Source organism: Pantherophis guttatus, chromosome 11 (assembly GCF_059756535.1).
Source record: "Pantherophis guttatus breed Tessera chromosome 11, ASM5975653v1, whole genome shotgun sequence".
Classification (NCBI taxonomy): domain Eukaryota; kingdom Metazoa; phylum Chordata; class Lepidosauria; order Squamata; family Colubridae; genus Pantherophis; species Pantherophis guttatus.
The window spans coordinates 175736-201779 of NC_142073.1; the positions used below are offsets into that span (position 1 = coordinate 175736).

A 26044-nucleotide genomic window follows, 5' to 3' on the forward strand; every position below is an offset into this window, starting at 1 on the left:
TTACAATGCCCCCCCCCCTTTCCTCAATTTGAGGAAAAAGATATTTTTCTATTTTTAATTTTTTTCTATCTCACACCAAAATACCACCCCTCCTGCATACACACAAGTAGCCAGCAATGAGAAACCATGGCTACAATAGAATCGTTTGAAATGGGCCCAGCAGCCAGGTGGAGAGGTTTCTTTTAAGAGGTTTATTTGAGGAACATTCCTAGACTCCAGCAAAGAACCTGCCACTCCTCCTCAAGCCACCACCCCACCCTCCAGCCCTGCTCCCTTGACAAGGGCTCCCAGCTGGCTCCCAGCCATTATTCTGCAACCAGTCATCCCCAATTTGCAAAGGAAGTAGCCCCTTCCACTTTCTGCCACTGAATGCAATGTCCACAGAAAATTGGAAAAGGTTCTACCACCCAGCATCCCATCTTCCCCCTTTTCACTTCCCTGTGTTTATCCATGCATGCCTGCAATGATTTGTCCCTTGGTCCAGTTTACAGGAAGGGAGTCCAGTGGCGTTTGTGCTCAATGCTGGTCTTGGCCATTTGGAAAGCTCCACTCTTCAGACAGGCAGCTGTTTCTGGCCGTGTTCTCTCCCGTTCCTTCTCCAAAACCAGCATGAGAGCACCCTAGGAGATAATTGACCTGGGCCCACAGAGAAGCAATACCTGCTTTTTGACAAGCACGCAGGTCCCACCACCCAAAAACTGGACTCCTCATGCCTTTGCCAAGAGGTTGGCCGTCCCATTGTCCTGTTCTGTCCAGCATGGGGGATGTTCTTCCCTTGGGCAGAGAGATCCCTGCATTCACCACACTCTGGCACAGCAGAGACAAGAGCTTTGGCTCATTTTTTTAATGTACCACAATGAGCAGGAAACATACTTGATGAAATATTTTCAAAGGAGTATATTCAATTACCATCTACAATCAACTTAACTATGACAACAAAGTGTTTCGTGACAAAATTTGTTTGGTTTTTTTTTTTTTTAGTTCTGTGTGGTTCTGCTTTTGTCCATCTCTATGTATTTTGGTACAATTTGAGATCAGCATTACAGTAACAAAAAAGCTAACAAGACAACATTATAGAAAAACACCAAGAACGTCATTTTTGGTTTCACTTGCTCTAGTTTTTGTACATTGCAAAGGCTGTTTAGAGACTTCACCTCATTTATACTTTCTGTTTTATCCAGACTTGTCCCCCTCTCCCTAACCAAAGTAATGAAAAAATAGTAAAAAGTTATGTATTTCACAGTGGGCAGGATTTTCAGCGCCATCCATCCCTCTAGACAATGAACCAACCAGCAAAGTCCCATTTCCTCATGTCCCCAAGACTACTTGGACTAAGGGCCAGGGCCAGGAAGGCCATTTTTGCTGGCCAGCTGGGCACCACCTTGGAGCCAGCCACATCCCCCTGCATTGTTAACATTCTTGGCCAAGACCATTCCTGGCCTCTCCCTGGTTTGGATTCTCCCATCAAACAGAGGGGTTCAGAGGCACAAAGATCCTCAGCTTCAAGCACTAGCACAGCCCTCTTTGGAGGCCAGGATTGCCATAGCTGCCTGCTCCTCCCCAGGGTCTATGAACCCACTCCAGTGCCCCAGAGGGTGAGGTGCAATCACGATAGACCTTAGCTTGGCTCAGGGCAGGAGCCTGCTCAATGCTTGCCACTGCCCTGCTGTGGACGACACTGCTGCCAGGATGGAGGCCTCTCTTCTGCACTCAGAAGACTGGGAAGAACCTGGGAATGCCCCACACAGATGGAGGAAAGCCAGGACAGGAGAAGAGAGCAGAGGGAGGGAACCAGGGCAGAACAAAGAAAGGAGGCCAAAGATGTCAAACAAAGCAGACCACAAAACTGGCCAGGAAACACTAGTGTTAAACTAGCAAGGTATATACCACATAAAGAACCAAAAATAAAATGAAAAGCCTCAGGAAATGAAGTAATGTTCAACAGTAACACACAAACTCAAACCATAGGAACCCTACCTGCACAACTTTAGATCTAAAAAGAGGATTGTATGGGGCACTCCAGGCTGCCACTGGGACAGAGGGAAACTCAGGACAGGGTTTTCCGCAAGTGTGCAACCAGGGAAGGGTGGATCCTCCATCAAGCTACAAGCAGCTAAGAGAGTGGCAGCAGTTAGGAGGCTGCCTTTCTCAGAGCCCCCTTCCATCAGGGGGTGGCGGTGGGGAAGCTGGAGCCAGAAAGTGAAAGTGGAGCAGGCCCTATTGGCAGAGGATGGGGCGGGGGGGGGGGTATGGCACGCAGACATGGTGGCACTGGGCTCCGAACACCTGACTGCAGACTCAGCCTGGCAGCAGTATCGATTTCCCTTTCCAGGAGACAGTGAGAGAAGAACATTTGGGGTATGGCTCTCCAGGCTTGCTCTCCTCACTTCTGAGCACAGCACACCATAAAAACACCCCACTTGTCTGTCCAAGCTCAGGGCTGGATGCTGGCAGGAGAAGCACAGAGGCTCCTTCATTCATGTGTTTATTTGTCAAATGGAGTCTTGTGGCTAAAATAGAAACAAATCCTCAAAAGATGCCTTTTTTGCCCATTCTGCACCAGTGGTTGAAAGCGTTTGTCTTTGGATTTTATTTAAAGCATGAACTTCTTCTGGATGAAAGAAACAAAGTAAACAAAGGGAAAAAAACAGCCCACCCACCCACTTACCCTATCTCAGAAAGTCCTTCAAAAAGAACATGGGTGCCCTAATGACGGAAAGAGAAAGAAAGGCTGTCATTTCCAAAATGGAGCCTTTACACAGGAAGGGAAGGAAGCCGAAAGAAGAGAGTTAAGTGCACAATTGACAGGAATACACCTTAGAAAGTTTTGAGTTTCCAACAAAAATATTTCAAAAGGGATCCCACTCACCCCTCTGAACCTTTTGAGTTTTTTTCCTTTAATTTTATAAAATAACTTTGCAGCCACCCTCTGAGGAATGAAGGCAGCGACTGATAAGTGGAAGCTTATGACGGGATGGCCTGGGGATGGAGGGACGGACGGAGAAGCTGCAGCGAGTCAGGCTGGACTCCATCTGGCCAGGACAGGAATGGACAAGACAACATCAAATGAGAAGCTGCCAGCCGGACCATATACAAAAGCTAAACATACACAAAGGGGGGGGGATCTTTAAATCTACCATACTGCTTCAGTTCATTTCCAATGCAACAATCTACTCAACACCAAAAATGGTCATATCTATCATAAATACAGAAAGTCAGTTGTTTAAAACTCCAAGTCCTTAACACTCTGCGTGTTTTCTTTTCTGAAAAGGGGAGGCTGAATGGTCCCCCTTGAAATTAGCTTCAGCAGAAAAGATACCCCTAAAATCCCCAGAAAGCTAACTTAGTTCACATTGTCTCTTGAATACTTTCTGCCCATTTTTAAATTAACAACAACAAAAAATCCTTTCCTTGGAAAAAATCAAAACCAAAAAAAGAAATTATATATATATTTATATAAAACAATGATTCTGAAAACCGAACAAAGTGTGAGCGATTGACCTGAGAATAAAAAGACGTTACATTTCTTTTTTCCTTTTAGCAAGCAAGCCATTGGTATCTGAATGCTAAGATAGCAAGAAATTTAAAATGGTCCCGGGTGGTCTGCTTTCCCACACAGTTATGCTGGCCTCCACTGCGCTCTCAAGGGGGTTGTGCGGGTGGGGGGGCTGATTACTGGGGGGACAGCCACCTTTGAGAGAGCCACAGCAAACCCTTTGGCCGCCCAGAGGCAAGCCGAGCTGCCAGCAGTGGCCTCTGGGAAAACCACCCAGGCGTCTCTCTCTCAGTTTGTTTTTCTTTTTTGGTTAGAAGCTTTGGAATTGCAGTTAGTCTATTTCTGAAACCGGTTTGTTATTTCTAGATTCATTTTGCAAGAGTCTGTCTTCAAAGCTTACAATCGAAAAGGGTCCACGCTGGGGAGGCTGCTGTCCCGGGGGGGGCTGGGCTCTACTGGCCCCCCAGCCTCCGGGCTGCGGCCCGAGTCAGACTCCTCCGAAGAGAATTTCCTTGGCATCAGAGAGGGCTGAACCCCTGAGGTGCTGCATGAGCTTGAGGTAACCGTTGAAGATGAGGAGAGAGGCGGGGGCTTCCCTGGAGGGGAGGCTGCCGGAGGCCAGGGCTTTTTGGAGGCATGGGGGGGAGCGGCGGGCAGGAAGCCGTCCTTGGGGTGAGCGGTGGACTGCGAGGTAGATGCGGTGCTCGGGTCAGGGAGGCAGGCAGAGTGAGGTAATTGACTGGGATGCTCTTTGGCGTTTCTGGCTGCTGCTCGGGGGACTGTCCGATGTCTGTGGGGGGCAGATTCGAGATGCTGCCGGAGGGCCTCTTCCCCACACACCGTGCTCTCGCACGCCACGCACTGGTAGGAGCCACCCCCGCCAGCGAGCACCTGAAGCGCCATCTCAGGCAGAGTCCCCGCCAACTGGCCGAAGCAGCAGAGGGATTTCAGGTGGATGTTGGCCGCCTCTTGGCTCCCAAATCCAGCCTGGCATTTCCGGCACACCAGTCTGTACTGCACCGGCGGGACAATGAAGGGGTCACAGAGGGAGTCCGGGGCATTACTGCTTCCTGTGGTGGGCTCTCCTCGGGGGGACCCCTCGAGGGAGCTGTTCTTTTGCTCTTCTGGCTTGGGGGGTTCTTTGGCAGGGCCTTTTTGAGGGGAGGGGCCCTCCGCAGGGACGGGGGGCTGGCTGCCTTTGGGCAGGGACATCTGCGCTTGCCGTTGCAGCGCCTCCTGGAGGCTCTGTTGATATTGCTGGTAGTGCTGCAGCAGAGTGCCCGGGGACAAGCCAAGCAGGGCCTGCGACAGGGTCGGGCCATAAGGGAAGACCCCTTCCATGCTGTACATGGGCTGGAGGTATCCGCTCTGCAAGGCCCCCGGGAGCTGAGGGGCATAGTATGGAGAGAAGCCGGGCACAAAATACGGGAGGAAGGGACTGGTCAGCAAAGCCATAGGGTCCGTGTTGAGAGCAGCCTGCAGGGCCTGCAGCTGAGTAGGCTCCACCGAGTATTCCAGGGAAGGCCCTGTGGCAGGGAAGGCCAGGCTGGGGTTGGGCGCTTCCCCTTTGTCTTTTTTGGGCCCCGGTAGGGCCTCCCCCCTGGCTTTGGGGGCGCGCTCCTTCTCTTTCACCTTCTCGCTCTCCTTGTCCTTCCGCAGTGGGAGGGGAGGTGCGGAGCCCACGGGTGTTTGTGCTGGCGGGGGGGAGCCGAGGGAGGCCGTCTTATTTGGGGATCCTGAGGTGGGAAGGCCAGGTGAGGGAACACTTGTGCCCGGCAGACCCATCAGGGCGGGTTTTGGAGACGTTAAAGCTGCAAGGAAGAAGAGAAACAGGTTTGGGACGGGGAGAGAAAAAGCAGGATTTAGGCCTAAGTGGTCAGCATGGCCCTGTTGAAGGAACCCACACACAGTAACTTTCAAACATAGAATATTTAACATATTAATATATGAGTTCACATACATAGGTCTCTCATTCACTTCCTTCTTTTTTCCCGTTTGCTTTTGTTTCTTTTTCTAATTCTGTCATTTTAAAATTGTCTTGCTGTTTTGTTTATTCAGTAAGCAGCTATTTAAAGGGAAATTCTCCACTCCTACTGTCCCTTCATCTCCGAGAGTGACCCAAAGGGGCCCCACCAGCCCCATCTTGGAGCAGTCCCCTCTTGGACACCCAGAACTGCAGAATCCTATTTGCAGGACAGTCTGAAAAGCTCAAAAGTTCCTGCTGAGATCAGGAATGTGAACCTAAAAAACCAGAAATGGACGTGATTCAACGGGGTCAGGAGATGCACAGATGGGCAACACCTCCTGGCAACAAAGCTGCCAGTGGCAGGGCACTTTTGTCAGAAAACAAACGGATAACAAATACAATAAAGCTCTTTTAGAAATTTATATTACTGCTATAGAGGAACGGGTGGGCTGGCAACCTAGCCTCTCCCATACCAGCAGAGGTCATCCTGGCCTAAAGAGATGATAAGAGGCAAGCACACAAGTAACCTCCCCATCCCACCTCACTCCAGAGGCAGAGAGCTGATCCGTCTTCTCCGTCATCAGGTTCCCTTCACCTCCTAGGTTGCAAGAGGCCAATGGTTCTCAAGACGAGACCCCCCCCCATCTGAAAAGGAAGTGCCTCTAGCAGAGACTCCTTCTGCCCCAGGTGATCCATCTCATACCTCCCTCAGGGGCATGCTTCATCCACGTTCTCTCCTCCTCCCATTTTGGACAGCCAAATTGGAAAGTTCACGAGACAGGTGCAACTCACCTGTATTGGAAGGAGTGAAGCCAGGCAGGGATGGGCTGTTCAAACCTGGCAACAGGACAGGAGGGATGCTTTGAAGGGATGCTGGGTAGTTGGCAGGAATGTTCAAAGCCTGCAGAGGGGAACTGTCAAACATGCCTTGCTGCTGAGCAACCAGGCCAAGCGCTTCATTAGCCTTCTTGATTCGGTCCAGCTCTTGCTGTGCCATCAGCTGGCGGACGGTGGCTGGGTCAAAATACTCCTTCTCTTTGTCCAGCTGACTCCCAACAGTCTCTTTCACTTTGGAGATGTGCTGCTGAGAGAAGATATGGTCACGAACAGACAGGCGGGCACTGTACTTGATACCACACAAAGTGCACTCTGTTTTTGGCCCCTCATAGCCAGTTTGATTAATGCCAAAATGCTTGGCCATGTTGAGCTTGGATTTCTTTTCTTTGGCTCGGGCATTCTGGAACCAGACCTGAATAACTCTCTTGGGGAGCCCAATATCATTGCCCAGAACCTCACACTCCAGCATGGTGGGTGTCCTGTAATCGTTAAAGCAGGCCTTCAAGACTTTCAGCTGGAGGTTGGTCATCTGTGTCCGGAAACGCTTCTGTCCTGGCCGATCCCCCCCATCCCCGGATTTGCCTGCTGAGCCACTAGTGCCCGGACTAGGAGAGCAAGGGTCCGCCAGGCTTGATGTCTCACTGTAATCCACGGTGCCTTCATTGTCGTACTCCTTGCTGTGGAAGCTGGGAGCTGGGCTCACCAGGCCCGAGGAGAGTCTGTCTTCATACTCTGACATGGCTAACATGGCAGCTTTGGACAGACCCTCGCCTGGCCCCAAGCTCCCTCTGGCTTCTGTGGAAACCCCTGTTGCACTATCATTGTCTGCATTGGCCTCATCCCCTGTAGTTGTGTCTGTGATGGCTGTGTTGACAGAAGAGCAGTCATCATTGTCCAGTTTGGCTTGGTCAAAGCTCAGATGGACAGAGGACATTGAGGGGCTCTCAAAGTCTTCCATGCCTTCCACTTTGATGGAGGATGGGCTCAGCAGGGTCTGAGGAGACAGCTCTAGAGATTTGCTGCCTGGGGAGAGGGGGATTCCCTGGCTGTCACTGCTACTGCCAGGAGCAGACAGCTGTGCAAAGTTGGCCCCGTCAAAGAGGTCTCCTTTCCCCATGAGCCCCCCTCCTCCTTCACAATCCAGAAGCATGGCTGACAAGGTCAGGTTGTATCCTGCCCGCTTGGCTTCATGCCAATGCCGAGATCGGATATGTGCTTCCAGGGCGGTCTTGGCTTTGAAGAGGGCCCGGCAGAAAGGGCATCGTCGATGGGCCTGAGCAGGCCCCACTGCTCGGAACTGCCCTTTTCTCTCCCGGGCCCGGGTGTTCTGGAACCACACCTGCACTACACGCTTCTTCAAGCCCACTTCATGGGCAATGTGGTCGAGCATCTTCCGTGTAGGATTGGAGTCCAGGAGGTATTTTTGGTACAGCACTTCCAGCTGCTCAGGAGTGATGGTGGTCCGGAGGCGCTTATCCCGCTGGGGCTCCTCTCCACCAGTGCTGCTGTCGTTCCCAACAGGGCTGACGCTGGTTTTCTCCTCCAGCTTCCTTTTCAGGGTGCTCATGGTGGCAGTTGGGGTAGAGGGCGAAGTGGCTGAGCTCATGGGGAGTTGGGAGAGGGTCCCAGAGAGCAGTTGGCTAGCCAGCAGTGGGTTACTGGGGTCAAAGAGCATAAAGGGCAGATCAAGTGCCCTGTCTAGGAACTGAGGGTGGAGAAATTGGCCCTGAGTGCTCAGGAAATGCAGTTGCTGGTGTTCTTGCCAGTGCTCAAATGAAGGGAAGGCCAGCTTGCACTGCTCACACTGATATGGAACAAGCTGAGGGGGCAAGCTGACCAGCTGCTGGGCACTCGGTGTGGTCAGGGGTTTGAGAGGCAGGTGAGACAGCTGGGCGGGAGGAGGGCTTGCCTGGGGCAGGCCATCCTGGAGAGGGTGGGCCAGCTGCTGCTGGAGGGGTGGGGAGACCTTTGAGTGCACTGAACTCGGCTTCGGCTCTCCTTGGTCCTGCGGTGGCAGCTGCCCATCTTGCTTTGGTTGCTGTTGCTTCTCCGAAGTTGGGCTTTGTTGCATACTTGAAGGCTCAGGGTGCTTTGGTTTCTCATCAGTAGCGTTTGTTTTAGACTGACAGGCAGCAGGGCAATCACTATCTGCCTCAGTGGTACTCTGTGACAGAAAGGCCACACTGGCAGAAGAGGCGGGCGTGCCATAAGCCTGGGAAGGCATCGGGGTGCTGCAGGAGGAACTGCTGGGAGTCAGAAGCTCCGTTGCATCCATGGAATCTTCATTCTGACTGTCCTCCTGCCCTTCGTCGTCTTCATCCTTGTAGCAGAGCTTTTTCTGATGTTTGATCAGGTCAAAGATGCGCTGGAAGACTAAGCTGCACTTCTTGCACTGGTAATTCAGGTTGTTCGTTCGGATGTATCGGTCGTTTGTCAGCTCCCGTCGCTCCCCTTCTTTGCCTTCCCCCTGATTCTCATAATTCTTTCTAGCTTTCTGGCGAGCATTCTGGAACCACACCACGATCACCCGAGTTGGGAGGCTCAGCAGGTTGGAAAGCTGCTCAAACTCGTCATCCTTTGGATAAGCGTTGGCATCAAAGAAGTCCTGCAGTACCCGAAGCTGGTAGTCCGTGAAGCGAGTTCGGGAGGATCTCTTGCTTCCCCAGTACTCGTGTTTCTGAGGCTCCGGAGAAGATGGACGGGAGTCCATTTTCAGGTCCTCCAGGCTGGTGATTGGAGGGTTGCTGAAGTTGTAGGGCGAGTCCTTGTTGCGCTGGCGCTCTTTGAAAAGCGTATTTCGAAACCAGTGTTTGATCACCTTCTGTGGCAAACCAGATTTCTCTGCCATCTCCTTGATCTGCTCCTCACTTGGGGAATTGTTGATGTCAAAATACTGCCTTAAGACCCGGAGCTGATCATCGGTGATTCGTGTCCGTGGTCTTTTGTTCTGCTGCTGCTGCTGCTGCAAAAGGCCTGGGTTGAGTTGATGCTGGTACAGCTGAGCCAGCTCTGCTGGTAAAGAGTCGACAGGGGCAAGCTGGGGCGGTAACTGGGCTGGCAGGGCTTGCAAAGGCATGGTAGGCATCATGAGTGGTGAGAAGAGAGGCAGCTCCATGGGCATAGGGAGCTGCGTGAGGGGCAAGGAAGGCTGGGTGGGTGCGATGGAGGGAGAGGTCATGGGTGGGGCTGAGACCTGCAGGGTGGGGGTGGAAGGCGACTGGGGGTGGGCAGCAGGCATGGCAGGAGCAGGGGCAGTAGGGGGCGGTGGGGCCGGCTCAGGTGTCAGTGGCCGCAGTGGGTAGAGCTGGTCGTAGTGCTCTCGGTACTGCTGGGCAAACCTTTCCAGCTGCTGGAAGGGGAGGTAGTGCTGGTGGACGTGTTCCTGGTGGGTCTTCAGGATGAGCACGTTGGAGAAGAACTTGCTGCACGATTCACATTCCAGCCTCTCCAGGCTGTCGGCCTGCTCGGTCCTCCTAGCTGCCTTCTGCTTGTTCTCGTTGTACTGAATGACCAGCTCAAACCCGAAGTTCTCCAGCAAAGCTTTGGTGGCGTTCCCACGAGCATCTGCAGCAATGCGAGGAGGGAGCCAGAGCGCCTCCCCAGGGCTGCTTCCAGCTGCCTCTGTGGCCCCCGCTTGGTCAGCCTTCTCTTGGGCCTTGCTGGCCTCAGGCAGGGGTTCTTGGCAGATGGGGCTTCTGCTGCCCTTCTCTGCCATCTCCTGCTCCTGCTGGGCCTCCTTTTCCTTCCCTGCAGACTTGGTCTTCTTGTCTGGGGGCAGGCTTGGTGGGAGGAGCACGCATGGAGGCTGGGACAGTGGAAGCTGCTGCTGTTGCTGCTGCTGCTGCTGCTGCAGGTGGCTTGGCTGTGGAAGCTGGGATTTCAGATCCTCCAGAAGGCCCAGCCCACTCCCTGCCAGTGTCAGGGTGCCATTGGTCACTGGCAAGCTCACCTCAGTGTTCAGCTGCAACTCAGCACTGGGGAGATAGAAGGGGAAGAGTAGCTGCTGCTGCTGCTGCAGGAGGGCCTCCGGGGCCATGGGGAAGTGGGGTAAGAGTGTAGGGCTGAAAAGCTGGGTCTGCAGAAGCGATGCTTGCTGCTGCAGCTCTTGCTGCAGCTGGGCCTGCATCAAAGAGTGTGGCAGTGGGGGCAGCAGCTGGCGGCATGCAAGTGCATCTCCTGGCTTCTTACAATTGGTCTCTTTAGATTCTGAAGGGCTCAAGGGGACTACAGGTGGGTGGCCGGTACTGATGGGGAGGTTCAGAGGAGGCTGCCCTGTGGTGTCACAAGAAGCCGGGCTGAGAAGGGGAGGAGCAGAGCCGGTGCTACCTGTGCTTATGTTGCTCTGGGTGGAGGAAGAAGAGGAGGAGGCGAGGCTCGTGGTACTGACACCCAAGGGGCTGGGCATGGAGGAGCCCAGGGAAGCACTGCTGTGGCCACTGCCGCTGACTGCTTCCAACTTAGCTGCTCGTGCCTTGGTCTGATGCAGCACAGAGCGCATGTGGATCTCCAGGGTGGAGCTCTGGCTATAGGCCACACTGCAGATGCTGCACTTGAAGGGCTTGTGGTCAGGGCTACTGGTGACCTCAGACTGGCTGGCGGAAGATTCCTGGAGGGCCCTTTTCAACTTGTGCAGATGAGAAACTGAATTGTAGTGGACCAGAAGGATGTTCTTCTGCGTGAAGGATTCTTTGCAAACTGTGCACTTATATGGGCGGGCTGGGTCCAGGAATTTTTCCAGGGTGAAATTTGGGCCCTTCCGGAAGGGAAGAGCCCGTTTAGGTTCTGAGCCGGAGTCTTCCTGTAGGGACCCGCAGTCACTTCCTGAAGGGCTCTGCTTGTCTTCCTGGTCACTATTCTCCTCCTCTTTATCCTCCTCCATCACCATGGTGTGGTCCTCAGGCAACGAAGAGTCACCCATGGCAAACAGTTCTCCATTGACCAGCAGTCCGCTGTACAGCTGCTGGATGTCGGCTTCGCTCAGATCCAGATGGCTGGTCTCCAGGTGCTTCTTAAGGGCCTGAAAAGTGCGGAAGCTCCGTTGGCAAAGGCAGCACATAGTGGCTGCCCGGATGACATGGTACTGGGAGTGCAGCTGAAGCTTTTCGATGGTTTTGAAGGCCAGACTGCACTGGTTGCAGCGGTACTTATAGACGTGGCGATCAGAAACAGGAAGCTGTGGTCGCTTGCCATGCATCTCGCTGAAATGGGTCTGGAGGGCAGAGGAGCTTTTGAAGCCCTGGCCGCAGCCTTTCTTCCAGCAAAAGAAGCCAGCCTCCTCTTTGGCACTGGGCTGCTCAGATGCTGCAGGCTTTACTCCACTGCTGCCATTCCCCATGGCCTCTGGTAGCAACTGCAGGCTTTTGCCCCCTTCCTCCGAGCTCTCTGTGGAAGTAGAATCAGAGCAAGGACTTGTCAGTGGCTTGGCACAGGGACTCCCCTGCTTCGGTCGTCACCTCGTCCTGGCCTAAAATCTTCCCATCTCGTCTGGCTCAGCTTCCCCTTTGAACCCAGCTCTCACTCCCTCATCTATCTAGGCTCTGTGTGTGTGCGCGTGCTACTTCCCTTCCCAATCCCAACCACCTGCCCCCTTTGTGACTTTTCCTTCACACTCATATTGGAATGAGCAAGCCAGAGCTGGGATGCCAACCACATTGCCCAAGGCCAGCTCTGAGCCCCCGCAGTTCATAGGGGCCACCCCAGGGCCGAGGCCGTGTCAAGGGCCCTGCCACTCCCTCTCAGAGACATTTTGGCAAGAGTTTTCTTTTGGGCCCAGGAAAAAGTGTGACTGACCAGGTTGCTTGAGGGATTCCTCATTCCCATCTCGATCCGGTGCTGCTGCTGGGAGGAACACATTGCTGGGCATCATCACCTCTGGCGTGGTCACCTGCCAAAGCCCAAAAGAAAACGGCATTTAAAACCTTTTGCAAGGCAGGAAGCCTTTCAGCCCCAACAAAGCCCCGGGGTTTTGCACTTCAGCTCCTTCTGTTTTTTAGACAAAATTCAAGTCGATCAAGCATGTTCCTGTATTACATTCGGACTTAATTAATGGCATCCACTGAATGAAAAGCATCGATGTTATTTCTCCACTTTGCAAGATTCAAACTGAATTTGTAACTGTGTTTTTGCACAATTTTGGGGTAGCCTGTGAGGAAGTGTGGTTGAGCGGCTGAGAATGCAAAAAGCCCTTAACTTAAGCGAGATATGAGAACACACCAGAGTTCTGAAGATGGCTGCACCCTTGTTCTCGGGGTAACTTGACCCCAAGGGAGCACAACCAAAGGAGCAAAGTGGGATCCAAGAAAGGAAGGCCAGGAATAAGGAGGAAGGTTTCAGCTGCGCCATCTGGACATGGGAGCAAAAGGAACCATGGTAGCCCCTTCCCTTCTCCCCACCGATAGACACACCACTCAGACCCCATCTCCAATGAAGCACTTTATTAATTGCCCCGTTCCACCCCGTTTCCTGGGAGCACACTCTGAACACACACATACACCACTCAAGGGCCCTCCTCCCTCACTGCCACAAGCCCAGACTGTGGCTGGGGAGAAGATGCTCCAAGCTCAGGATTAGAAGATCTTCCTCCGGGATCTCCTAGGCTGGAAACTCCATAGGAGAGAATGGCCTTCTTGGCGAGCTGGATCTCTGGGTCATCCACTCAGCATGGCCACCAAAAGCTCCAAACCAGAGCCATATCTTCAAGAACTAAGATTCCGCCAGTGGCATCACTGCCACAAGATATGGCAACTCCTTTTGAAGGCAAGCAGAGAAAGAGCCATGAGCCAGGGCGGCTCCAGGCCCCTTGGGGTGCACGGACAGTCCTGCCATGACAACCAGAAGCAGGAAGGGGTGGGAGGTGAAGAGACTTTTGCTGAGTCTCTCCAATGCTGCCCTGACTGCTACGGGTGGCAGAACCACTCCTGAAAGAGAAGCACTGCCCAGGGAACTGACAGCCATCCGGGGCTTCCTTTTGCAAACCTAGGAAATAGGCCAGGTGTCCTGGGCACCTTCTTTTTCTCAGACAGACTCCTCAAGTGAGCGCAAGGAAGGGAGCAGCCTGGACGGCTGGCTGGCCCAACTGTCTCTGCAGCCCCAGCCCAAGGAGAAGGACTTCCCCAGGAACCCAGAGGCAAGGCTGCTCCCACTGGGGTAGCCTGAGGAAAGGGACCAAACTCCAAGGCCGCCGGGTCCCACCAACTCTTCCATGCCTTTTCCAAGCCCTCCAACACAATGGATCTGTAATTGTTTTCATGCAAGTTAATTAGGGAAATGCAGGTGGCTACAAATAATAATGGAAAGAGAGGCCTCTGCAGTTGAAAGACTGAAGTCAGTCAAGTAAGAAAGAGAGAAGATACCAATTCATCCGGCCTCCCATTGTCTTGCAGTGTCTTTAATCATAATTCCTGATTTGGATTCTAAAAGGCAACAAGTGGGATTCTTTGTCTGCCCCTACCTTCCATCAATGAATTTTCCTTAAAATATCATTGCCAGCCCAATCACTGCACTGCGGTGGGCTCTTTTCTGCAAGGGGCAAAGGCAGAAGTCCTCCCCCCCCTCCTGGGGGCCTGTTCATTCCAGGTCCCTCAGATCCCCACCTGGCTCCTCCGACCTAGGGCTGCTCAGGCTTCTCAGGATCCTTCTTCTCTCCCTCTCTCACACACACAGAAACACAGAATCACACACAAACACATATCCACCCCCACCCCCATCGCTAACCAAGCTCCCCCCACCCCAGGAGCACCCATGGCTGCCTCCTCCTCTCAAAGGGGGCAAGAAAGAATCTACTCTCTCCGTTTCCTGCCTCGACTATATAATTGGCCCCAAATAAATTCTGCAGCCTGGTGGGGGAGGGGTGTTCCTATGGGGAGCCAGCCAAAGGAGGTAATTTCCATCACAAAGACCCAGAGGCAGAGCCAGCCAGCCAGCGAGGAAAAAAACTTCATTAGGCACACCATCAAGGTCGCTTCTAATTTGGGCCACCTAATTGGCCAACCTGGCTCCAAATTAACAATGGCTGACTATTTTCATTACGTTCTTCCAAAAGGGGAAGGTGGGGAGTGGGTCTGGGAAGTCACGAGGACAAACAATGGGAGCAGAGGGCAGGTCCCCTGCAGGGTCTTCTGGCCAAGCCTCCATCTGCTCCCTGCATGGGTGGAGGATGGGGGCTAGAAGACAGTAGGAAACCAGGGCTGGCCTGACCCAAGCAAGGCCAGCCCCCAGTCCTGAAGCCAGAGGGGCCACTGGAGACTTTGGTCCGCATGAGCCAGAATTCCCTCGGTTGGTATCAAGAGGACTTCATCTCCCCCCCCCCCCCGCCAGGTTGACCCCTGGCAGGCTGCAGCTGCTCCCCCCTCCCACCCAGGAATGACACTATGCCCAACCCACCCGCAGCACCCAGGGGGACCAAGCCCTTCCTCTCAGTTGGAGAAGCCATGGAGGAACCTGGGAATCCAGAGCTGAGGCCCCCTGAGCACAGCAGACCCTTGCCTGGCCCCAATCCCCAGAAGGCTCCTCGCTGCTGCAGCACAGTCTGCCGGTGAACTGCAAGCCACCCGGATCCAGATTGATTTCTCAGAGCTGAGGCTATTTCAGGAGAGTTTCTCGGGTTAAGGAGGAGCCCTGTTTCCAGCAGCCAGGAAGGTGGCCTTCTGCCAAGCCTGAAGGGAAAGCCTAAGCTGCGTGGAGACCCAGGCCCACTGCAGCCAGCTGCGCCTTCCCCATCTTGAGTAGCAGCAGCAGCCCAGGCCTCCAAGTTCAGCCCCAGCCCTTTGCCCAGTGCCAAATTGCCTTGGCAATCCAGCAGTTGAGATTGCTGGCAGCGGATGAGGTGTCCTTCCCCAGTGGCATGGGGGTAAGGACAATCTCATGGAAAGAGGCCACCTCACCCGTTCTCTCTTTGGGCTTGGTCGTCCACTGCTGGCAAACACTGCAGCCTAAATGCCTCTCACCTCAAGGAGGCAGCCCTGGGCACCATTCTCAGCATGAGAGTCCTCTGAGGAAAGTGAGGAGGAGAGTGTCCCAAATCAGGCATGGCACTCATCAAGGTCAATGTCCAAAAGGTGACAAGTTAGAGAAGCCCAGGGTTTTGCAGGTTGTTTGAGCAGGGAGGAATGAGCCAAAAGGAGGCTGCAGAGAACATCATGGTGGACCCTGTATGGTGGATCCTATGCCTCCGTGGCAGCTGCAGGAGGCCTCCCAGTTCCACACCAGGCCAGGTCGCAGAAGGCCAGCAGGGTCTTCTGGCTCCACCAGAGCTCTCAGGCTGCCCAAGCTGCCCTTCCTTCTGCTTTCTCCCAGCTCTTTCTCTTGATGCTTGCCTGGATGCTTTGAACAAGTCCTGCTGTGGAGGGACACAAAAATCCCCCCAGGAACTTACCGTCAAGAGGAGCTTTTCCACACAGTCGGGAGACACGCTGTGCAGGTGGGTCAGGTGCAGCTGAAGGTGGAGCTTGTTGCTGAGCAGGTCCTGACAGAGGGGGCACCTGAGCATCGGCTGGATGGAGTGCTGGGTCACAGCATGTACCCGCAGCCGGTTGACATCCGGATTGCTGTACTTGCAGTAGGGGCACTGGTACACCTGGGGGCAAAAGAAAGCAGGTGCTCTCAGGGGTCAAAAAGTGGCCAGGTGCAGTATGGCGTGCCCCACCAGCCCATCGTCACCTGGCCAACTTTTCTCAGGACACACTCTCTCTCATGCTCTGCATGCTGGCGTTGGGCTGCCCAGAGACCCAAAGGCAGATCATTCCTGGTTTAGTGCAAGAGCAAGGTGAGGCTTCTTAGGTGCCAGCGCCACCCCGGATCTCACCTGCTCTAGCTTCGCCTCGTCTGATGGTGTGGGCCATTTGGGGACAGGTGACGCCGAGTGTCTTGAAAACAAAGAGTGCTTGGAAGGGAGTGGGGGGTCTGCTGGCTCCTTCTCAGCCTGGGGACCTTGAGCTGCCAAAGAGAGAAAAACACCGCTCTGTGATCTGGTGGCCTTGGCGGGCAAGGGGAGCGGCTGCAGTGGCCTCGGTCCAGAGCACCCCTCCCCTCCCTCCCCGCCTTCCTCCCGCTATAGCCTCAGCCAAGGGTCCACTTTGGAGGAGCTCAGTTTGCTGTCACCCACAAGGCGACACAGTAAGAAGTATTTGGGGCTGAAGCTGCTGCCAGCCTCCCACCGCAGCTGGGCCTGAGGATCCTCTTCCTATGGCCAAAAGCCAGGAATTTCCCCATTCGAGCTCCTGTAAGGGGTGTCTCTGCACACAGAAGGACCCAGGCTGTACCCATCCAGTGAACCAGCACAGCATCACCCACGGGTCCCCAGGTCACTGCCCCTTCCCTCAACCACCCCTCCTTTTCTGCCTCTGCCATGCTGGTAGTAGGGAGGGGGCTGAAAATTAAAAGGGAGAAAGAGATGGCATTCCTAGACTCTCAGGGTGCTCTAGGAATTCTTCTCTGTACTGGCACCAGGAAGGGTGGATTGATGAGCTACTACCACTGGCCAGGAGGGGTTTACTTCAGCCCTAAGCAGTCCTGGGGCTACATACTTATTAAAACCCCTCTAAGCCCAATTTGGATAAGCCATGCTCTCTGTGTCCCAGAGTTGTATGTGTGAAACAAACTGGGCCAGACATTGAAAAAGCCTCTCTGCTGGTCTGCAGCCTTCTCCTTTGTGCTTCCCACACCCCTGTTCAATGCAATGCAACAATACCCTCTCTTATGTGCCTGCCATGTGGAAGGCTTTTCCCGAGCCCCCTCTGCACTGATGTGTTTCTCTGCTTGACCATGGCTGGCTCCAAGTGGGCAAAACACCTGTGTATGTGTGAATACAAGCTCCCTCTGAAGGGAGGGACACGTTCTCCGTCAGAAAGAATCCCTTCAGCTTCACACTAGCAGTTTGATGGACAGATAAAGCAGCACTCAAGTTCACCTGACACCCCACAGGAATTTGCGCTGCTGTTGGAAACATGAGAGACAAGACTGGGGGAGGGAGGGCACAAGGACACCCTCTGGGTGGTTGCAGATGTACATGGAGCAGCAGGACCCAGCAAAGTAGAGGCCTCTGCCCACCCTGCTCACCTGCCCACTTGGCCTGGTCCTGGTCAGCCATGCTCTCCATTTCTTTGGCCGCCTCATCAGGGTGCGTTGCCACCTCGCCAGGTCCTTCCACATCTCCAATGAGCTCCTCTGGAGGGGACGAGAGAGTGAGAGCCAACCTGAGACCTCCTGCAGCAGGCTCAGTCGCCACAGCATCCCTGCTCAGAGTCAGAGGAGGTCCTCCAAGAAGCCCCGGCCCAACTTCTGGGGACCCAATGGTCAACTTCCCATGCTCCCCAGCCCTCAAGAAGTTAAACTGCCTCTTAGGCAGAGAGAACCACTGACTATTAAAATCCAGCCTTCTGCAGCTTCTCCTGAACCCCTGAAGCTCAGCCTCGGCAGACAGACCAACCTACGTTTCCTGAAAGGGAAGGGAGGAGAAGCCCCTGAACTAAGAGAGGGAAGTAAAGACATACAATCAGCAAGAAGCAGTGGAGCGGTGGGGGAGAAGAAAGGGGGAAGGTAGGACTTATTTCTTGGCCACAAAACCAAGAAATCAAAAAAAGCTTCTTAGACAGAGGCTCTATGGGAAGCCAACAGGCCTTTCCAGGACATGGAAAGAAAAAGAAGGGGGGAAAGGCCACAGGGGTTGCTGTGATCCAAAAGGGATTTTCTTCAGGACGTTAGAAAGGGAGGCGACAATCCCAAAACAGAAGGTGAAGTGAGATAGGTCAGAGGCTCACCAGAGCGAGCCCAGCAAAGCCAACCCTTTCCCCAGGAAGAAAAGGGAGGGGGCAGCCTTGAGCCCTAGGCTTCAAGGAAATGAAGCACAACCACGGCCACGTTCAGGGCAGAAGGGAGCCATCTTGAACTAGTTCAGCCGAAGCAACCCAGTTGGTGAGAAAGAAGTATGAGGAGTTTCATGGGAAAGGCCGCAGCTGAAGACTCCAGGAAATGACGACCCCCATCCTGATTCTGCCGCTCTGCAGAAATAGGTCACCCATCGGCAGCCCTGTTGGGGACTGAATTGCTCTCATTGGCAGGGCAGATTCTGCAGGAAGAAGTACAATCCGGGAAGCGAAACAGCCAACTTCTTCTCTCCCTTCCCAACAGGGGCAAGGGATGGATCAGCATATTCCCCCCCCCATTTTAACAAACAGCAGTGCCAGACCAGACTTTCCATCTCTGTGGTTTGAGAAACCCGGCTGGAGGGGGCTACTGAGGGTCTGTATCCCCTCATGGGCATCACCCCCTCCCTGGGAGCAAAGGGCTGCTAGTCTAGGGCAGAGGAAATCAAGGAGAACTGCCCGAGAGGCTGGAGGTTTATCCTCAACAAGATGAAGCAAAACAGCTCATTAGGATGCTTAAAAACCATAAAACCATGAACGTGAATGCCAATTAAAAAAAGGGGGGGGAGGAATTCTTAATAAACTGGATACTCCTTCTCCATGCCCGTATTGGACTGGCTGCCCCCATCAGCGATGTCAGCAGCAAAGCTGAGCACTTCAGGAGAAGAGAAAGGGAAGCCTGCAGATAGCAGGAATTTAGCCATGCAAAAGGCCTGCTTTGGCAGGTTCTCCATGTGCCTACAGAGCCATGTGGCACCTTAGATAACCACATTCATGATGGCAGAAGTTTTTGTGAACTGTAGAACACAGTAATGCATCTTAAAGAGACAACTGGGGCTAAGAAGTCTTTTTCTAAGCTGGCCATAAACCTCGACACACCTGAAGCTCAAGTAAAGGGCACACCGCGGACCTGAAGATAATTCCCCTTCAAAATTAAAATAATGATGAGAAGCAGAGATCTACCAGGGATTATTATATTCCACCCAGCCCTCTGTATTCCAGAGTGCTGCTCTCAGGGCCTCAACAAATATGGGGAGATTGGCATCAAAGGATCAGTAGAAGCCCTCTTTGCTTTTGAGCTGGCTGGCTACCTGAAAAATTTCACTGTGAGTGAATTATCGGAAACAAATCCTCACTCTCAAGCAAGGCCCTAAACTGAAGCGCACAGAGTGGACTCATATTTCCATGCAGGAAAACCTGCTTTGTATCTCCTGCCCTTCATCCTGGCAGACATCCAGATTTTAGGCAGCAGAGCCAATTCTCACTCACTCCCACCCAGAGTCTCTCTCTGGGATTCAGGCCTCATAGATGTTGGCTTAACAAAATGACAGTCCTTACCAACACGGTCAGGCTGGTGTGGCTGTGGGAGGCAAGGGGGAGGGATAAGGCAGGAAGAGGAAAGTGGAGCGTTGCACTGGCTCCCCTCCACCCCCCCGCCCGCATCCCATTCCAGGAGATTCAGCAGCCGAGAAACATGAGCTGTCACAAACCACAATCAAATTGGGTCTGAAATATTTAGCAGTGGCTTGGAAAATGCAATGGTGCAGCTCTGACAGGCGAGATGGGTACAGACACCATTTTCCATTATAATGGAAATATCCAGCCTGTTCTGAATATGTATAACCCAGAAAAATGTATTGATTTTTCTTTCAGCATTAAAAAAAATTGAAATACCCCGCAGCTGTCAAAAGCCTTTTGTTAAAAGCTCATCTTCCTGGAATGAGGTTTACCAGAAACAAGTTTTAATTGTGCACAGACTGCTTCTTCGAAACCCAGAACCTTCTCCCATCCCGTCTCACCAGAAACAACCCTCCCTCCCTCCCTCGGCCAGTGGAAGGGGCAGAGGCAGCTCAAAGTGGCTGGAAGCTGGTTGGCCGAGGTCAGGAGACCCAGATCCAAACCTTCCCCAATCCTCTGGGCCACTTGGCATGTGCCAAGACAGGGTAACAATGCCACAGAAGGGCAGGGCAAGTGCGATGGCCACCGTTTCCCATCAACCTGCAGAAGGCGTTGAGAAAAAAGCAGGGAGCATGAGCTTGCAGAAGGAAAGGGAGACTTGCATGACCAAGCTTCCCCCTTTTGTCCCGAGATGCAAGGAGGATCTCTGCAAGGACCTAAGAAAGGCCTTCAATTAAACACAGGAATTCTTGATTCCTGCACAAAGCAGGCGGAGGAGCAGTCCGTCCCCCCCTTCTCCTTTGGAGATGTGATATTTTGCACTCGAGCCCCAGCCTCCCTCGGGGCCTCAAGCAAGGGATTATTTCTTCCTCTCTCCTCTTTCTCCACGTCCTCTCCAAACTGGCCAGACTCACTCTCGTATGTGGCATCTGCATCTACAGCAGCCCGTTCCTTTGTTTTCTTCCACCCATCTTCCCCTCCTCCCCCTCACTTCCCTGGGTTTTTCAGGTCAGGCCCTAGTATCAGGGCAGGAAGAACAACACCCTGAACTACCACTGTGCCTCACTGCCCTCTTACATGCCACCAAAGCAACTTCTGATAATCAACCCACAGAAATCTTTCAACCCTAGAGGTGGCATTAGCAAACCCTTTCTCCCAGCTCTTACTTGTCAAACAGACTCAGCCTGGAGCAAACGCTCGGAAAGATCCGGGGCCATGGAAGTGGCAAAGGTGACAGTGGGCATTTTGATTTGCACCCAGTCTAATCCTGTTGTAAGAGTGGATCTAGGTTGGATCCAAACAACCTAGGCTGACTCCTATGGCACCAACTGAATATTCCAGATAACTCTTCAAAGTCAGTCCCACAAACATGTATTACAAGGTCCAGACACAACATGACCAGCGCATCAATAACAGCAAGCAGGATTTTGCTTTCCCAGATCACAACTGGCCTAGCCGTGGCCTCCACTTGCTGTGCAGGCAGGAGTCATGAAAGTAGGAAGATCCGAACTTCAAGCCAGACATACCCACGGGAGCATGAAAATAGACCATCTTTGGGATCAGCTGGGTTCAAGTGTATTAACTAGGCACTAGGATATTAGCAGTTGTCAAAATTATGTCATTCTCCACCTGGCATTTTCCTTTTTCACACCAGCTGTTCTCTGAGTTGGCATAGAACAAGAAACTCCATTGAATGGAACAGAAAGGTTTACGAGATACTCAGAGAGACCATTTACAGTCTCCATTCATTCCATGGCAGCCCTTCCAGAGGAGCCAGAGCCAGGAAACATTAACAGCTCTTGGGCCAATGACAAACAATTGAGCCCAAACCTTGGGAGGGAGGTGGAGAAGGGACATTTGGGAAAGATTTCCATCCATCCATCCATCCATCCATCCATCCATCCATCCATCCATCCAATCTATGGAATAGAGGCCAGCCAGCCTCTTCTCTTGCTTTCCCGACATCCCACAAGCAGGATTTTTACTCTGATGGGCTGCAGCATTCCTGGGCAATCAGGAAACGAGTAGAAAAAGAATGGGGCAACTAGAAGGTGCCTGGACAGCTTCTGCGGCTTCCTTTCTTTAACCGCTTTCTCTACTGGCCAGTGGCTCTTAGGCTTCCCAAGAAACTCCATGGAAAAGACAATTCTGCTTCTTCAAAGCCAGAAGCCTTGCTTCCCAGGGGTGGGTTCTACTTACCTTTACTACCGGTTTGCGATGGGAGCGCGCACACACTCGCTTCTGCGCATGCACAGATCACCCTTGACGACATCAGGGTGGATGGGTGGAGCCTCCCACAGGTTTTATTACCGGTTCTATAGAATTGGACAGAACCGGGAGCAACCCACCACTGTTGCTTCCGTTTGGAGACAGATTCCTTTAGCACATTTCAAATGCAATGATTGTGGTGATTTTTTAAAAGAAAAATAAATGTGCTCACATGTGTGTACATGTGTGAAGCAAGCCACACACCTATTTTTTCTCTTCAGCTAAAACCTGTCAAAGTCCCCAACTGACTTTGGTGAGTACCGCCAGCCTCTGCAGCTCAGCAGCTTGGTTTAGTCTTGCTCTTCTAAAGCATGCCAGGCTCTGGGGAGGCCACCGAGGGCTTCTCTGCCAGGGACCCTTGTTCAACTCCTCTCCCTGGAATGCTGTGCATGCAGTCAGGCTCCAGAAGAATCTGTGGTTCTCTTGCCCACCTCTTCTAGCAGCCCCACTACTAAAAGGAAGCAATCAGACACACAAAGATGAAGCTGCCGATGGGGCAAATTGCAGGTGTTGAGAGAAGGCCGTCTAGGATGCAATCATCATTCCATCTTCTTTAAATGGGCTCAAGCCAGGCGATAGCCAACTCACAGCCTTCCTCATGCAGGGAGTGTCTTTGGAAGGCTTGAGCCACACATTTTATTCTGTCTACCATCTCCACTGTTCCTCACACCAAGATGGTTCTCCGCTCCTGCGATTACACTTTTTCCAGAGTGCAGATGGAGATGGCCGAAGGCATTTCCATCACAGCCTGTATAGACTCCTATTGATCTAACACACACAGTGTCTTCAAAATTGTTTATAATCAATATGCAAATCACTCCTAGCATCGATCTAGTATTAATTTTCAATTAGGGAATCCACAAGGGGTCTCCCAAGGTCAATACCTAACAGTGAAAAGGAAGTGCCAGAGTGAAATATCGGAGTTGGTACTCAGAGACCCTTCGGCAGTTTCCTGCAAGCTCTCTTCTGTGGTCTCCACTTCCTCCTGGATGGATCCCTAGAAGCGGCCACTAAATGGCTTCCTCCTCTTTCATCTCGGTTGGATTGTTCTTCTGAAGCTTCAGTCTCTTATTTCTGACAAAAGCAAATGATACTACTCACACCTGTCCATTCTCAGAGCGGTATTTTATTTGCTATATCTGAACCTGAAAATTGGAGGGGTTCCTATCTATTTTGACCCATTGACCCCATGGAAGCTATCAGCTTATGATATCAAATTTCCTTAAGTAGGAAGGTTGGTAGCTTAAGGGTGGCACCCACCACCCATTCATAGGCTTTACTTTTATCTACAGCTGTGTCAGGAAACCCAGTGGTGGGAAGTGGTAAACCGTCTTCATGGTAGTGCCAAAGCAGAAGGAGAGGCCCTCCTTGGTTCAAAGGAAAGCATAAACCAATGTGTGATAATGACCCCTTCTCAATACGTGACTTAAGCAGCTCAGACACCTTACATTGAAGCACAGTGTAAATCACTAAAGCTTCAATAAAGTCTTTAAAACTCACTCTAAATGAAATTGTATCAGTATGCCTATAAAATATAAGCCAGTTTCCCAGTGTCTTTTCAAGTTACACAACTAAGATTGTACTGTTATAAAATTAATTAGAAGAAGCTTTACAGCACCTTAGTGGTAGATAAATGATGCTATAAGAAAACAATGGTTCTCAACTGGGGTCCTCAGACCACTAGGGGGCTGTGATGTCATCCCAGAGAGTCTGCAAAGGCTTGAAGAAATATTGTGAGTTAAATCTTAAGTCTTGGGGGGGGGTGCCCATGGCCACAAAAGGTATTTAAGGGGGGATCTCCAGGGTGAAGAAAAGATTGAGAAGCCCTGTAATAAGTCCCAAATGAGGAAACAATCATAAAGTGGCCTTTCTCTTTCTTGCATGGACCCACTAAGATTCTTTGGTAGAATGACCAGTACATATCAGGATCCTCAAGACAAGCCATTTGCCAAATGTTATAAAGACAGAATATTTTCCCTTTCAATTTGTTGTTGTTGTTGTTAGTTGCGAAGTCATGTTCAACCCATCATGACCTCATGGACAACTTTCCTCCAGGCCTTCCTGTCCTCTTACCATCCTCTGGAGTCCATTTAAGCTCACACCTACTGCTTCAGTGACTCCATCCAACCACCTCATTCTCCATTGTCTCATTCTTCTTTTGCCCTCAATCTTTCCCAGCATTAGGCTCTTCCTTCTCATTAGGTGGCCAAAGTATTTGAGTTTCATCTTCAGGATCTGGCCTTCTAAGGAGCAGTTAGGGTTGATCTCCTCTAGGACTGACCGGTTTGATTGCCTTGCAGTCCAAGGGACTTGCAGGAGTCTTCTCCAGCACCATAGTTCAAAAGTCTCAATTCTTTGGCACTCAGCCTTTCTTATGGTCCAACTTTCACAATCATACATTGCAACTGGGAAAACCATCGCCTTGATATACACACACTTTGGTTGGCAGGGTGATGTCTCTGCTTTTTAGTATGCTGTCTAGATTTGCGATAGCTTTAAATCTGGTTAAAGGTGAATCTGAAAATTTTATTTTTTTTGTTCCAATAGAAGAAAATGTCTATAGTCCAGAGTCGAACTGTGGAATTCTTGATGCTCTCTGAGCTGGGTTGTTTGCTTTCAGACATTTCATTACCTGACTGAGTAACATCATTAGTGCACTGGCAATGTTACCCAGTCACACAATGAATCATCTACAAGAAAACAGCCGAGCTCAGAAAGCATCAAAGACTCCACAATTCTTTTTGATTTTTAAGTGGCTGCCGAGAGCATGATATGAGGGCACAAAAGGTGGAGTGCTTCTGCAATTTGCCAGTCCTTGTTCCTACGACATGGGTGTACAGCAAAAGCCCTGAGCGCTGCCGCTAACCTTTGCCATGGACCACTGCCTAATTGGTTCAGCTAATTGGTCTACGGATAATGTTAATTACCATGTTTCTTATTAATGGATGAAATCTTTATTGGTTTCATTGATTAGCAGGACTTGTTAGCTAGCTTAACCAATGGCAGATGTAACAAGTTCTCTTATTGGCATATCAATTAGCATAATCAATTCCTGGCCAGCGGCTGCCATTCGCTCTCCTGCTTGTTAGGAGCTGAAGCCAGAGCCAAGCAATGTTTTTCCAAAGGAGCCTCATTCCCATACCCTGACGCAAATCCCTGGGTTGAGCTCCTTTCTCTGTGTAGAACAAGGGGTCTTTTTGCACGAAAGGGTGAGAGGCAACGACCCACAGCATCCTGTCTGGCCAAGGGACCGGATTTCCTTCCTGCTGCTCAGGGTGCCCTGAAATATCACCCTCGCTGGTTTCATATGTGCACTGTGCGCTTCCCCACAAAACCTCAAGGCTAGAAGTCAGATGGGCCAGGCCGAGAGGAGAGAACCAGAAGCCGTGCAAGAAAAGAGAGTCGGGGCAGGCTGGCACTCATCCTGCTCTAAGCTCACCCTCAGTTCTCCAGCAGGACCAGAATCCTCAAGGCAGCAATATCTTACTGAAGGCAACTCATAAAACAGGGGAGACTCTAGTCCTTGTAATATTCCAAAAGCAGTTTCTCCGTTAATTATCCCAATTCCATCACCGTGCCACCTCTAATGACCCTTCTCTCTGCCCAGAGCCTATGACTGAAGAATCTACCTTTGGAGCACAGTAATTACCGCTTTCCCTTTCCAACTTCTAACTGGAGATCAATGCTGCATTTTAAGACTCATTGATTTACAATTAGCCTAGCTTTCCTACTAAAGTGTTTTCAAGCAGAGTTTACTTTTATTTTATTCTGAAATCTCTAAGATCTGGTTCTTGGATTTCACATTCTCTTGAGACGCATGCTGGAGACTCAAAAAGGAAGAAACACATCTAAGTTAGGGAAGGGAGACAAGGCACGTGGGCCACACTCAGGGCTAGTGGAGAAAAAGGTTTTTCCCCAGCAGAGGAAAAACCAAGAGCAGCAGAGCAGCCGCACATCCCTGGCCAAGCCAAGAGGCCCACCGAATTGACCTGAGGAGCTCCCAGCTCTTCCCTCCTCCACCTGCCTCGCTAGCTGCATTCAGGGAGGGAGGCTGCCTGCCTTTTGCAAAGCACAGCAGCAGCAGCAGTTAAAAATAGTAAAGGTTCGGCTGTGAGCAGCCAGCAGCCCCTGCATGTGTAGAAGCTACCAAGGGAACAGAAGTCAGCAGAGCAATTAAGCATTTGATGCCAATGGCTTCCAGCACTTTCTTCTCTGGCA

The 26044-nt window shown here is 51.8% G+C and overlaps 1 protein-coding gene across 6 annotated transcripts in view; it reads right to left on the reverse strand.

Annotated features, from left to right (window-relative positions):
- Nucleotides 1–829: 829 nt before the first annotated feature.
- Nucleotides 830–26044, reverse strand: part of ZFHX3 (zinc finger homeobox 3) — a 213323-nt gene continuing 188108 nt past the window's right edge. For all 6 annotated transcript variants that reach the window (XM_034426724.3, XM_034426727.3, XM_060682437.2 and 3 more), the window contains 6 exons: nt 17355–17462; nt 16102–16232; nt 15673–15873; nt 12090–12183; nt 6255–11681; nt 830–5307 (listed from right to left, as the gene is read on the reverse strand). In XM_034426724.3, the coding sequence (XP_034282615.2) occupies nt 3893–5307; nt 6255–11681; nt 12090–12183; nt 15673–15873; nt 16102–16232; nt 17355–17462 (7376 nt within the window). In that variant the 3' untranslated portion in view covers nt 830–3892. The remainder of the gene's footprint in view (nt 5308–6254; nt 11682–12089; nt 12184–15672; nt 15874–16101; nt 16233–17354; nt 17463–26044) is intronic.